Below are 13,438 nucleotides of genomic sequence, written 5' to 3' on the forward strand. Positions count from 1 at the left end.
AGAGAGAACTTAAAAAAAATCATGTTTATGCTTTTGAAAAAAATCCTTGGACTTCATTTTCGGCTAGAATTTCAATATATAGTTTAAAATCAAGATAATTTCCCATAAATATCCTCAGGTTTAAAAAAAATGCAAGATGGACATTAAATGTTTTTGAGCAATGACGATGTGAAAAGCCTTACATTTCCTTTTCTCTGTTTTCGCACAGTATAAAAATCACCTCCAAAGAGAGCTGACACTGAGAGACAGTACTTACCACAACAGCAAACTGCTCAGGTTCACATAAGTTGTTATAGTCACTCTTGAACTGAGACAGTGAATTTAACTGTTTTTGATCAGGAAGATGCTTCATTAAGTTCTAAAAATTAAAACCAAAAGAAAATATCTTCACTAAATGTGCCTCTTAAATTCTAGGAAAAATTTCTAATAAACTATGGGAAGGAAATCATTGAAGAAGTTAATCTTTAGTTTTATTTCTAGGTTACCTCCCTAATATTACACCTTAAGCTACATTCTCTGCATCTTGAAAGCAACCAATTTTCCTCTTCTCTATCCAGGGTTATTATATATTCAAATCAAGTACTACTGAATGTTTATTTGATTAGCTATATATTGGAGAAAGAAGAATTCAACCTATACCAAAGGAACAGCTTTCTCACCTGGATAAATGTGATCAATTACATTTCAGCTTTAGGGAATTAATGTCAGAAATTTCAGGCAAAGCCAAACATATTTTAGCACTTCACTCACAGGGATAAAAGAAATCATCATATTGCTACTAATAGGCAAGGGAAAGAATGGAAAAGAAATCAAGGGAATTGTAATGGCAACATTTGCAAGATTTAACCAATATGATTACAGTTTTAATAATAAAAATGAAGATATCTCTAAAACAAAGTAACTTTTCTGATGTGAAAGAAAATTTGAAAAGTCATTGAAGACACAGAATGATACACCTTGCAGATGAAAGCATATAGAGAGAACTTAAGTGACGTGACTGTAACAGCCCTTTGCCTATATCATCTGCAGCCCAGAAACCACAGGTTCATTTGGTTGTTCTGGCTCCTTTGTCCACGCACAGCCTTTCCCAAGCCACACACTTAGACAACAGAAACACTCCCAATGGAGAAAGACCAAGGGAATACATATAATTACGCTTCTCTGTTAAACCATCCCTTAGACAAAATCTATATAGATCCTCTGTATCAAAATATAATCGACTATAATAGTATTACAGCGAGTTAGTATACTGATATTAAAATTAAGAAAGAAAAGAGTGGTTGGTGCTCACAATTCCAAATTACACCATCAGTAAACTCTGTACAAGCCCAAAGCCAAGTACAAATTATAATTAACCCTACATCATGCTGAATATATTTAAGGAGGGAAAAAAAAAAACCCAAAGGTGTTATTAGTTAAAAAATAATGTTAGAGAATGTTACATATCAAAGAGTTAGATCAAAGAACAAGTTTTTGACTCACTGTGTACCTTTGGACATAAACTTGATTGACTGGCCAAAAACAAACAAAAAAGTGGCAATTTAAGATCATCCCTAAAAAAGTATTCACGATTAATACTATCAAACTGAATAAAAACAATAAAGGTATATGATTTTCCCATATAAACAGAAGTTTCCCTTAGTAGAACTGCCTGAGACCAAAACACCTGGTTATTAATATTTTCTTTTAATCATTCTAGTTGACATCTGATCTATTTATTACATTGGGCTTCTGAATTTTTTCAGCATCCTTTCAGATAATCATCATATCCCCTTAAGTATTTTTAGTTAATATATACTTAAGTTTTAATCTTTCATCACAAATTCATTAATTTTTCACTTCATTATTTTTGCTTTCTAAAATAATGAAACTATTGTGATTTGTAAGAAGAGTACAGGCCCGACCTTCCTTTGTCTCTCCCTTTATCATATTTCCCATCCTAACTCCTATCGAACTCAATTCTTCAGTTGCCCCCACACACCCAGCTTTTCCCTCACACGACCCCTCTGCTCTTTTCTACATACATGCCATATGCAACCTTTAAGGACACTTACACACAGATATGCACACTTAGCACATTATCTAGTTCTAAAACAATCTCAACACAGCCATGTTTATCCTGTATTATAGTTATATATGAAGCCATCTCCCCCGCCACTCCAGAAAAGTAAAGTCTATGTCCGATTGAGCCTAACACCATGCCCTGCACATGGTGAGCACTATGAAATACGGGCTAAATTAATTAATTAATTAATTAATTAAAGACTGATGGGCCAAAGGTAAATGGGTAACAATGAGGTGGAAAAATAACATGCAAAGATGACATCAATACTGACATCTTGTTATATATCAATAAATAACTAGATATGCCATAATAAGATCATGACAATGAACAAAGCTTACCAAGATAATGATTATTAGAAAGTAATGCTTTTTCCATGCCCTGTTCAAAACAGGCAAGTTCTTCACTTTACAATTAGAAAGTATTTTTAAAATTAAAAACAAGGGCCTCCCTGGTGGCGCAGTGGTTGAGAGTCCGCCTGCCGATGCAGGGGATGCGGGTTCGTGCCCCGGTCTGGGAGGATCCCATATGCCGCGGAGTGGCTGGGCCCGTGAGCCATGGCCGCTGAGCCTGTGCGTCCGGAGCCTGTGCTCCGCAGCGGGAGAGGCCACAACAGTGAGAGGCCCGCTCCGCAACGGGAGAGGCCACAACAGTGAGAGGCCCGCGTACAGCAAAAAAAAAAAAAGAAAAAAAAAAAAATTAAAAACAAGACTTCAAATAGCATAAAATTCTTATTGTTAATGAATATTTGAAGACTTTGCATATGTCCAAACTAAATTTTTGGATTTTAAATTCATAAGATTGGTTTTATATTTAGCAATTGTGGTAACCAGAATAACACCCCAATCCCACTAAGAGGTTCACACCTAATCCCCAGAACCTGTGAAATATTAGGTTACATGACAAAGGGAATTAGGGTTTGGGATGGAATTAAAGTTGCTATCAGCTGACCCTAAACTAGAGAGATTATCCTGGATTATCCAATGTGCCCAATGTAATCATAAAGGTCATTAAAAGTGGAAGAGGGAGAGAATAACAGAGTAAGAGGAAGATGTGACTATATAAGACAGGAACAGAGAGCTGCAACATTGCTGGCTTGGAAATTAAAGGGAGGCATCCACCAGCCAAGGAATGCGGGCAACCACGAGGAGCTGGAAAAGACAAAGAAATGAACTCTTCTCTGAAGCCTATGGAAAGGAATGCAAGTCTGCTGACACCTGGACTTTGGCACAGTAAGGCCCACACCAGACTTCTGTTCTACAAAAATGTAATACATTTGTTTTATAGTAAGCCACTAGATTTGTGGTAAATTGTTAAAGCAGTAATAGAAAACTAATATATTAATAAATTATATGGAACTGAATGTTCTTAGGACATGAATTTTAAAATGCAAACTTTTTTCCATCTCAAACAACAAAAGTCACATGATCATCCAAAATATTCATATAATCAACTTAAAAGCTACTCTGTAAATATTTAACAAATACATTGTAAAAAATACATATGCATTAAGTAGAAATATTTTATTGAAGGGACTTGGAAATCTACTCTCAAGAACAAAGCACATTCACGATCAACAGGAATAAAGATAAAATGTAGTAAAGAGAAAAAAAAATGCTTGAAAAAGGTTTGTTGAATTAGGTAGTTTGAGTCTGAGACTCAGCACAAATCACTGATGGGATTATATATTACGACCACACTTAGAATATAGGACAGACAAAACCAAGAACTTCCAGCGATACCACTTACTGATGGATTAAAACATCTAGAATATTTTTAATGAGTTGTTAACAATGGATTAAAACAACTAGAATATTTTTAAACAGTTGTTAACACTAACTAATAAGAATAAAAGATAGCAAACTGAAGATATTGTTCTCTCACTGTATGATTTGTGGTCTGCTTCTCCAACTTTAAATTCTGTCAAGACATGCATTGCTGTACCTTATGTATAGAATTCAGCAAGTAATTCTGAAACCATACTAGCATTCGTTAAATAATCCTGTGAGTAGAAAATATTTTAAAAATCTTCCAGCCTTCTGAATGATTCAGAATACCATGCAAACAAATTTCTAGAATTCATGGGAACACAAAAGATTCAAGTAAGGGTTATTAATCAAGGTAACTCTAAATAAAGAGAAAATTCCCTCAGTCTTCTATACCAAACAATAATATACCTTTATAAAACATATAAGCCCAAGAAAAACACATCCTATAAGGATGATACAAATAAATTTAAATTAGCATATTACTAGTCTTAACTGTAAAAAAAACATAAACATACATGTAAAAGTAAACAATTTGCCTTTCAAAAACAGTCATTTGAAATAATTGAAATGTAATCACTTGATAGCATTATATTTAGTTTGCAGTTAAGAGAAGATGCAGAGCTTTATCTCCTGGCAATGCAGAAGTTATGCTCAAACTAATTATGCAGCAATGATTTTCCAGTTGAATGATTTAGTTTAAGAATTTTGCTTCACTTACAGATTTCTATTTAATGAGAAGCTTGCAATGAAATATTGGAATTTAAGCTCTCTGCCTGTTTGTTTACCTGAATCATAGACTCTGACAACCGTGTTTCATCCACTTCCAATATCATCATTTTGATTTCCTCATATGGCACCCGAAAAGAACTCAGGAAGATTGCTAAGAGGAAGAGGAAAAAAAAGGTTCATAATGAAGAAGGTAAGAAAATAATTTGAGATATAGTTCTATATATAGAATCAAAAATAATTCATAAAGTGAGAGATTTTAATTATTTAATATAATTACTGTGGGGGAAACTTTCATTAGCACATTTTATACCCTTCTCCAGTTTTAGAACTAGTGTTTAAACAACAGTCCTATATTATTATGCTGGTTGTGAGGTTGATTTTTAATGCTTAGTTATTAGCTTAACATAGGAATGGTGCCAATTTTGATGTGATTTTAGAAAACTGAAATATGTTTAGAACACTATAGAGATATCACATTGTAATGAAAAGAACCATAAAACCTCAATATGTACATGTAATATTTATCTACTCATGTGTTATTAGCCTGCATAATATCTTCTGGCCTTACTAAATAGTTCAGAAAAAAAATTTTTTTAACAAAACTGCTAAGCAGTGCATTAACACTTTTCCAAGTTATAATAGCACTTCACTGTTCAGAAATATTGTAGACAATATGCCAGAGAAATACCTTTTTTTTATGTAACTAAAGCTTAAATATGCAATATTACAACACAAATTTCAATGGAAAACTGTCCAAATGGACTAGATGGGTTAATATGTTATTACTGAGAATTTCAACATTATTTACATTTTTATACCTCATACATCTTATGTTAAAACACAGTGATCTCAAAAGTATATAAGAATATTTTCATAGCATTAGATTTAATGCTTTTACTGTTTCCCCCCTTATTCTACTAGTATTATTGTTTCTTCTGTCCAGTAACAGATGTCACTTCTTGAACACACTCAGACCTTGCTACCACTACCTACTACTTTGTTTTATATACCAAACATATCATTTTATTTGTAGCTATTTTCATATAAAAACACTATTTTACATAAATAGAGAAAACATGGTCTTTCTTGGAGTAAGGCTGTATTCCTGAGGATACCATGGATCAACTACAGGCGAACAACGAGAGCACCATCTGTGTTCTTTTTTTTTTTTTTTTTTTTTGCGTTATGCGGGCCTCTCACTGTTGTGGCCTCTCCCGTTGCGGAGCACAGGCTCCGGACGCGCAGGCTCAGCGGCCATGGCTCACGGGCCCAGCTGCTCTGCGGCATGTGGGATCTTCCCAGACCGGGGCACGAACCCGTATCCCCTGCATCGGCAGGCGGACTCTCAACCACTGCGCCACCAGGGAAGCCCCATCTGTGTTCTTATCATCAGCTTCATTCACACATTTTGAACTCACACAGTCATAAATGTGGGATAATAGTGCTAGAAGTTATAAATGTGTATAATCCTCAATATCCCAAGAATAAGATGGAGGAAAGGAGCTAAATGATATTGTAAAAGATAGAGATTAGTGGAATTATAAAAGGATAACCCCATTATAGACATTAGAAAGCACAAAAATATAATATAATATATATGATTATATATAATAATAATATGATCTCAAAGAGATAATCAATGAATAATTGATAGAGAGGGAATAAAATCTAAATCTGTACATCATGTATAAAACAAGCTGCATATGATTGTAGGATTAAATATAAATATTAACAAATAGGAATACTAAAAGAAATTTAGCATGGCAAATTAGCTCATTTATGGTTAGAGAAGAACTTCTTAATCATAAAAATCAGTGAAAAACATATGAAAAGATTGATATCTGACAAAATAAAAAGAAAACACTAAAACAATTAAAAGTGCTTTAAACAATTAAAAAGCAAGGAAATTGGGGGGATGAACCTGCCTCAAAATTCAGAGGGCTTTCTCCCACTTCATTTAGAATACAATGAGGTCCAAATAGGAAAATGAGAAAAATGTATGAAAACTCAAAGGAATAAGAAAAAAGTTACAAAACAATAATATATAATATGCTAAACATCAGAAGTAAGCAAATTGAGAAGGCAAATTGTTAAGATAGTACCTGTATTGCAAACTTAGAAAGATAGTAAGATTAATCAGAATCCTTAAAATTCCCTTTGAGAGACAGTAAATTCTACTCAAGAAACCTAACCATGGACACAATAACAAAACATAAAAAAAGGTTATAATGTTAAATAGAAAGATTAAAAGGAAAGAATTATACCAAGGCATAATATAGTAACTGAGAGAAAGAAATTATAGTTTTGTATTTCAGGCAGCATGGCAAAGTGGACAGAGAACCTTGAAGTATTTTTTAAAAGTTATTTTGTATCTTAACCTTAAATCTATTTCTGAGCTGTAGTGAAAGAAAGGAAAATAGAAATCCTGGAGAAAATGAAATAATTACTTAAAGAAATGAAAGAAAAGTTTGAAACACTGGACAGGAAAGAGAAGAACATTATTAAAGAGAAACAAAGATTTGAGGGAGAAAAAAAAACTTTAAAAATAAAAATATATATATTTAGCTACTGAAATGGAAAAGTCACATGGATTAGACATCAGATAAAGAGAAAATTGGTGACATAGGCAGAGAAGCTACCCAAAACACAAAGACAAAGAGATGGAAAAGTACTAGGTTAAGAGACACAGAAGATGAGTAAGGACACCTAAAAATGTCTTCTTGGAGTTCCAAAAGGAACACATGCACATACACACACGCATGCGCGCACACACACACACACACACACCAGGGAAGAAGCATATTTAAAGAGAAAATGTCATTTTCCAGAATTTTAGAGAGAGACAAATCATCAGAACAAGGAGGCTCCACAAGCCCTAAACAGAATTTTTTCTTTAAAGCTACATTAGCTTCTTGTAAAACACCAAGCATGGGAGAGTTTGTACAGTGGGATCACTCAAGCTTTGATACTGGAAGAGAAAATTGGTACGAATGCAGAATAGGTATATACTTAGGGTAGAGGTATACTTAGAGAAAAGCCAAACTTTTTCTGTAAACGGCTACATGGTAAATATTTTAGGTTTTGTGAGCTATACAGTCTGTCACAACTACTCAACTCTGCTATTGCAGCCCAAAAGCAGCCATAGATAATATGTAAAAGACGGCCCTGGCTAAGTTCCAATAAAACCTGTTTAAAAAAACAGGCAATGGATGACATTTAGCCTGAGAACTATAGTATGCCACACCCTTAGTATCACCAAAAGTAGGAAACAACCCAGAGGTCGAATGAAATAAAGTATAATATTCAAAGAATGTTATACACACTAAACTGCAATGAAAATGAATACACTGCAGCTAGATGCATTAACATGGTATGATTTTATACATGTAATATTCAATATTAGTCAAAACCAACAACTTATTGTTTAGGAACATGTATGTGGTTGGTAAAACTGTAGAGAAAAAAGGAAGGGAATATTTAACTCAAGATTCAGGATAAGGTTACTTCTCACAGGAAGGGGGATAAGATTAGAGAGGGTCATATATAAGTCCCTAAGTATTAGTAATGTTCCATTTCTTTAGGTATGAATGTTTGATTTATATATCATGCATTTTATATATTCTCTCGTATGTATAATATGTCATAACAATACATTTAAAACAAATTTAAATGAATGATATGAAAACAAAATGAATCTGGTGGAAAAAGGTGACATACTGTGTGGTAAAGGGTTAAGTTTTGGAAAAAGGTGACATACTGTGTGGTAAAGGATCAAGTTTACCCAAGTAAGGTCTGGCTCATATGAGGTACTCTGTAAGCCCTTGGAATGCCCTGTGTGATCAGAGTGTCTTTGTTTACTGGGGGCATTCACTGGACCACACCAGACAGTCTATGCTAATAATGTGATTTATGGTGGGGGCTTTGGGTCATACAATATTAGCTTGAACTGTGGAGGGGCTGGGAACTAAGGCCATCATATGGGGGTTCAGCTAGAATCAAGACCCAGTAAAAACTCTGAACACCAAGGCTAGGGTGAGCATCTCTATTGGCAATAATCTGTGAGAACTGTCACACATCGTTGCTGGGAGAAGCTACTACTGTCCATGGCTCCACTGGGAGAGGACAACTACAAACTTTATGCTTACAACTCTCCTGGACTCTGCCCCACATGCCTCTTCCCTTTGACAGTTTTAATCTGTACCATTTTGCTATAATAAACTATAACCATGAGTAAAACAGCTTTCAGTCAATTTTGTGAGTCCTTCTAACAAATTATCAAACTTCAGAGTGGTCTTGGGGACCCCCAAAATTTGCAACTGGTGTCAGAAGTGAAGGTAGTCTTGGGGACCCCCTAACTTTGCAAATAAAACAACTATATGATCTCACTTATACAATTATGTAATTATATAAACATAAATAACATAATGTATAATTAATAATACATGTTTAACAACATACAATAATACATGAAAGAAAAAATTAAATGTGAATAAAAAAATCTACTTTGCAGACAGATGTAACTTATTCCTTAACTTTCTTCTATATTTGTAATTCATCCACTACTTTCAGGTATTATTCCATAATTAACATATATATTAAACAGATATATTTATAAAGATTGAACTATGTTTTTTTATAGTTTATGAATAAGTTTTAGGGAAAACATTTGCTATAACTAAGGGCAAATAAACTACAGAAGAGTTGAAAATGGCCTAATGCATAACACAAATAAGAAAACAAGCATAGACCTTTAAAAAAATTTTTTTAAGTTATTGAGAATAATGAGATACTCATTTAAAGCTTAAAAAATATCCATTAAACTGAATCTCTGTACTAACATGCATTTTATCCTTCAAAATGTGATTATATTGATCCCAGTGGGAAGCTTTGAATGCAGTGAAGGAGTGTAAAGTGTGCGGATTTTGGAACCAGTCACACATGTTTTCTGCAAGGGAACTTATAAATATTTAAACCTTTACATTAATTCCTAGGTTTCAGGGTTCCTCCCTTTATAGCTCTGCTACGCACTCCAAAAAATCTGGTAAAGCATATGAACCTTGTAAAACTCCTGAGCCATCTCTTGATCCTAGAATGGCTAGAATTCTCTCTTTTACACTGAGCCCAGAGTCTGCCAAAACCTTTACAAACTCAAAATATAGGGATCCCAACCCACCTTTAAATAAATAGGTAAATAAATCTGTGGATTTTAGATCCTTTCCTCAAAACTCTGTGAAATATTTCAGTTAAGGGAAATCTAAGAGAAAGTATCTTAGATTTCTAAGTGATATGATAGAGTCTTGTCACCATCACAAGACTCTTCTCAGAATTCAGTATCTCAGAAGACTCTGAATTTCCTAGACAAAAACCAGCTGTGAATCAGACTATAATTACAGTAAAGATTATAGGCTGCTAAACTTCTTAAAGCTTAAATCATAACACTTGCTACAATCAGAGAGGGTAAGAATAATCTGAGATGCATTACCTCATAATATAATGACCTGGTATGAATTCTGACCTTTTGATCTTATACTTTAAAACATGTATAACAATTAAATGAATGGATACAAATGCTCTAGCTACAGCAACCCAGACAATATCCTTCTTTATGATAATATAATTTTGTTATCTCTAAACAGGAATAAATATGCCCTATACCTACTGGCCATTTTCAAAATCAGCAATCATTTTCAAGTCACTGAACTGCTACACCCACCAGATACCCTACTTACAATGTCAGTACTACTACCTACATGATGAGACTGTAGTAAAGGTTAAAGAGCCAAATACAGAACTAGCACATCAGCTATTACAATTAAATTTGAAATCCCATTTAGCACATGTGTGTAATATGTAAGTAGACCCCTATTCAACAAGTCAATTATTCAACTTTGAGATGGCTATTTAGGCTACCTTATCATGGCTAACCCATCTAAAAAGAATTATACTCAAAATGATATTTCTTTAGGACACCTACCTAACATGACAATTTGTAAAGCAGGTCATAAACATTTTTAAAGACAAAAATTATCTTTCAAATCACAGAGTATAGAACTTTCTGACATTATCTAAGTTACTAATGCTTTTAACAGAGACAATGTTCCTTTAAGAGGGAAATTCCCTGAAATATCTGTATCACATAACAAACCCCAAAATTTCACTGGTGTAACCTCCCCTGCAAAACATATTTCTAATTCAGACTACATGTCCATCACACACCAGGAAGACAGGCTCTTTTACTTATCATCCTCATATCAGGATGATGAACACCACTCTGGGTGCGGGGCAGAGAGCACTGGTGCTGCTCCCATCAGCAATTAATGCTTCCACACAAAAGTTACCTCATCCCCACTGATATTTTCATTGGCCCAAGCAAGTCACATGGTACCACCTAACTTGAAAGGGGCAGGTATGTGCCCAGAAATAGAAAACTGTGTATTGGCCAATAGCATTAATGTCTGCACACTACCCATGGGGATTCTGTCAGGCTTACACTGCAGAAAAGAGATGGCCCTCTGCCGTAATGAGTTGCAAAGCAAGAGGGTTCCAAACCTTTCACAAAAGGAATTTCAACTCTGCCTTCTCTGTACACTAACTTAACTCCTTCTTTAATCAATAGCATGGATCTTTATCCTCTCATCAAGAATTGTTTTGTCCCAATACTTTCAAAAAGCTCACGTGAGGAATGTAATCACTGAAAAGCAGACTGAAAGCCATGTTAGCTCCTCATGCCTCTAGACTCTCCACATTTTATCCTCTTATAGCATCAGAAAAGTAATATATACAGATCATACTATCTCAGTTCCAAATAGAACTATCTTTGATGCATTTAAGATGCAGTTAGAAATCAGTCAGAGGCAAAACTATTTGCCCTCTTCTCCCACAATAATTCAGTCAGGAAAACAATTCAATACTAAGAATTTAGCTCCTCTAACAATAATTAAATCTAAAATATTCCCAGTCAGTACTTTTGAGGAAAGGCTTTGAACTGCTCAGATGGGACAACAGAATTCATTTTAATCATCATCCTTATTTCTGTTAACATTTCAACCTCCTTTGTGTGTGATCAAGTATCACAAATAATAGAGAGTCAGCGGTATAGAAGAAATAATTCACTGCCAATATTTTTCAAAATATTATGTCATCACCTAAATTCCATAATTCTTTACTGTTATACTTAAAAGAAAGACTTTAAACAGTAGGTCTCTTTTCAGTTACGGGAAATATATTTCCCTTTCTTAGTTTTATCTTCTAATATGCATTAATCTTTTGAAGAATTTAACTCATAATTTACCTAAAGGAAAGGAAAATTATCTTTGAATTTATTATAAATGATAATAATAAAATTAACATAAAATGAAAAGCAAGTCAAAAAGAAAATGAAATAATTTAAAGGAACCAGTGTGTTCAGTGGTGTGTTTCACTAATTTAATTGTATTGAAATCTGATACTTACAAAGGTTCTGGGCAACTTTAGAATCTAGAAATTTAAGTTCTTTAATTCTTTTCTTAATAGCCTTCTTCACTTCCAAATCTTCCTCTTCTCTTCTCTCTGTAAAACCAAGGAGAGATCCATGTTAACGGTGGTAGGCACTCAAATGCCAAAAGACAGGATATGAACTCTGTCATAAAAGAATCTAAAAAAAGACATAAACTGTTTAAATCAGTTATAAAAATAATAGAATAATAGATATCCCAAGACGTAAACTATTTCAGATAGGGGGTGGCGGCTCTTTCCCTAGAAAAACTACTAAGAGTAAATATTTAGAGGTCTAAACAGCAAAAACAAAAACAAAGCTGATGTGCACTATGGAAACCAATGCTATCAGGTGCAGAATAAGTACAGTTAGCTCATTTGAACAATGTACAGTACACAATTATAAAAGTAAATGTATTACACTTAGGATAGGTTAAGGAGTTAGCTTTAAGAGTGCCAAACAAAGACAAACACCCAGCTGTTTTACGTTTGATACACCTTGTTCATTTAAAAAGACAGCTCATATAAAACTCGAAGAGTAGAATGTTTACAATTTGTTTTCCAAGTCTTTGAAAAATATTCAAATTTTCATAATCAACCTACTTTATCTGAGCTTTTAAAACTCAGCAAATGCATTTAACCTCTCTGTCTTTGCTAAAAAATAAGTAAGAGAATAAATACATCATGCTAAACAACAATATATGAACTGTGATTATAGCACAGCACATGACAGTCAAGGTTAACAGTTGTAACCAATAAAGTGATCCTGTCATCTTTCCTCTCCTCTCATTTGCATACGTTGACAGCACTTCTGATGAAAGTAAGTCATCTTTACAAAATTAGGATCTTGATAACAAAGAACAACGGATCAAATTGTTTAGTTAGATACGTACAAATAAATCACTAATGTTGAGGAAGAATAACCTTGAAAACAGTCTTCATATACAAGATAGCACATTATAATTAAATTCTTTGTATATCAGAAAAGCATTATAATTACATGTTTAGGTACATAGTGTGAAATAGGGATCAAATTTTATACTTTTCAAAATATTTATTAACTAATTATCTATAATTTTATGAATAATCAACCATCTTTCTCAACTGATTTTATATTACACTTTTATTCTATGTGTTTTCCTGGACTTCTAATTCTGATACTTTGTTCCATGTACTACTCTTGTGCTATTATCATTTTGTCTTAAGCACTATAGGATTTATGATATATCTTACTATATAATTGGCTGTTCAAATTACTTTTCTTCCTTTTCTAAACTTGCTTCACTTTTCTCATTTATTTTTCCACAGGAACCTTAGAGTAATTCCAAAGTTCCAAAAATAAAATCCACTTGAATTGTATTTGAATTGCAAGGCATTTGTAAACAGATTCAGGCAAATTTGATAT

The 13,438-nt window shown here is 33.6% G+C and overlaps 1 protein-coding gene across 1 annotated transcript in view; it reads right to left on the bottom strand.

Moving 5' to 3' along the window:
• DIAPH3 (diaphanous related formin 3) overlaps positions 1 to 13,438 on the bottom strand; it is a 542,576-nt gene that overhangs the window by 276,906 nt on the left and 252,232 nt on the right. Inside the window, exons 18-20 of the mRNA XM_082601893.1 lie at positions 12,013 to 12,108; positions 4,617 to 4,711; positions 257 to 358 (exon numbers count right to left, since the gene is read on the bottom strand). Of these exons, the coding sequence (XP_082458019.1) occupies positions 257 to 358; positions 4,617 to 4,711; positions 12,013 to 12,108 (293 nt within the window). The remainder of the gene's footprint in view (positions 1 to 256; positions 359 to 4,616; positions 4,712 to 12,012; positions 12,109 to 13,438) is intronic.

The sequence above is a fragment of the Mesoplodon mirus genome (genome assembly GCF_964341445.2).
Source record: "Mesoplodon mirus genome assembly, chromosome: 17".
Classification (NCBI taxonomy): Eukaryota; Metazoa; Chordata; class Mammalia; order Artiodactyla; family Ziphiidae; genus Mesoplodon; species Mesoplodon mirus.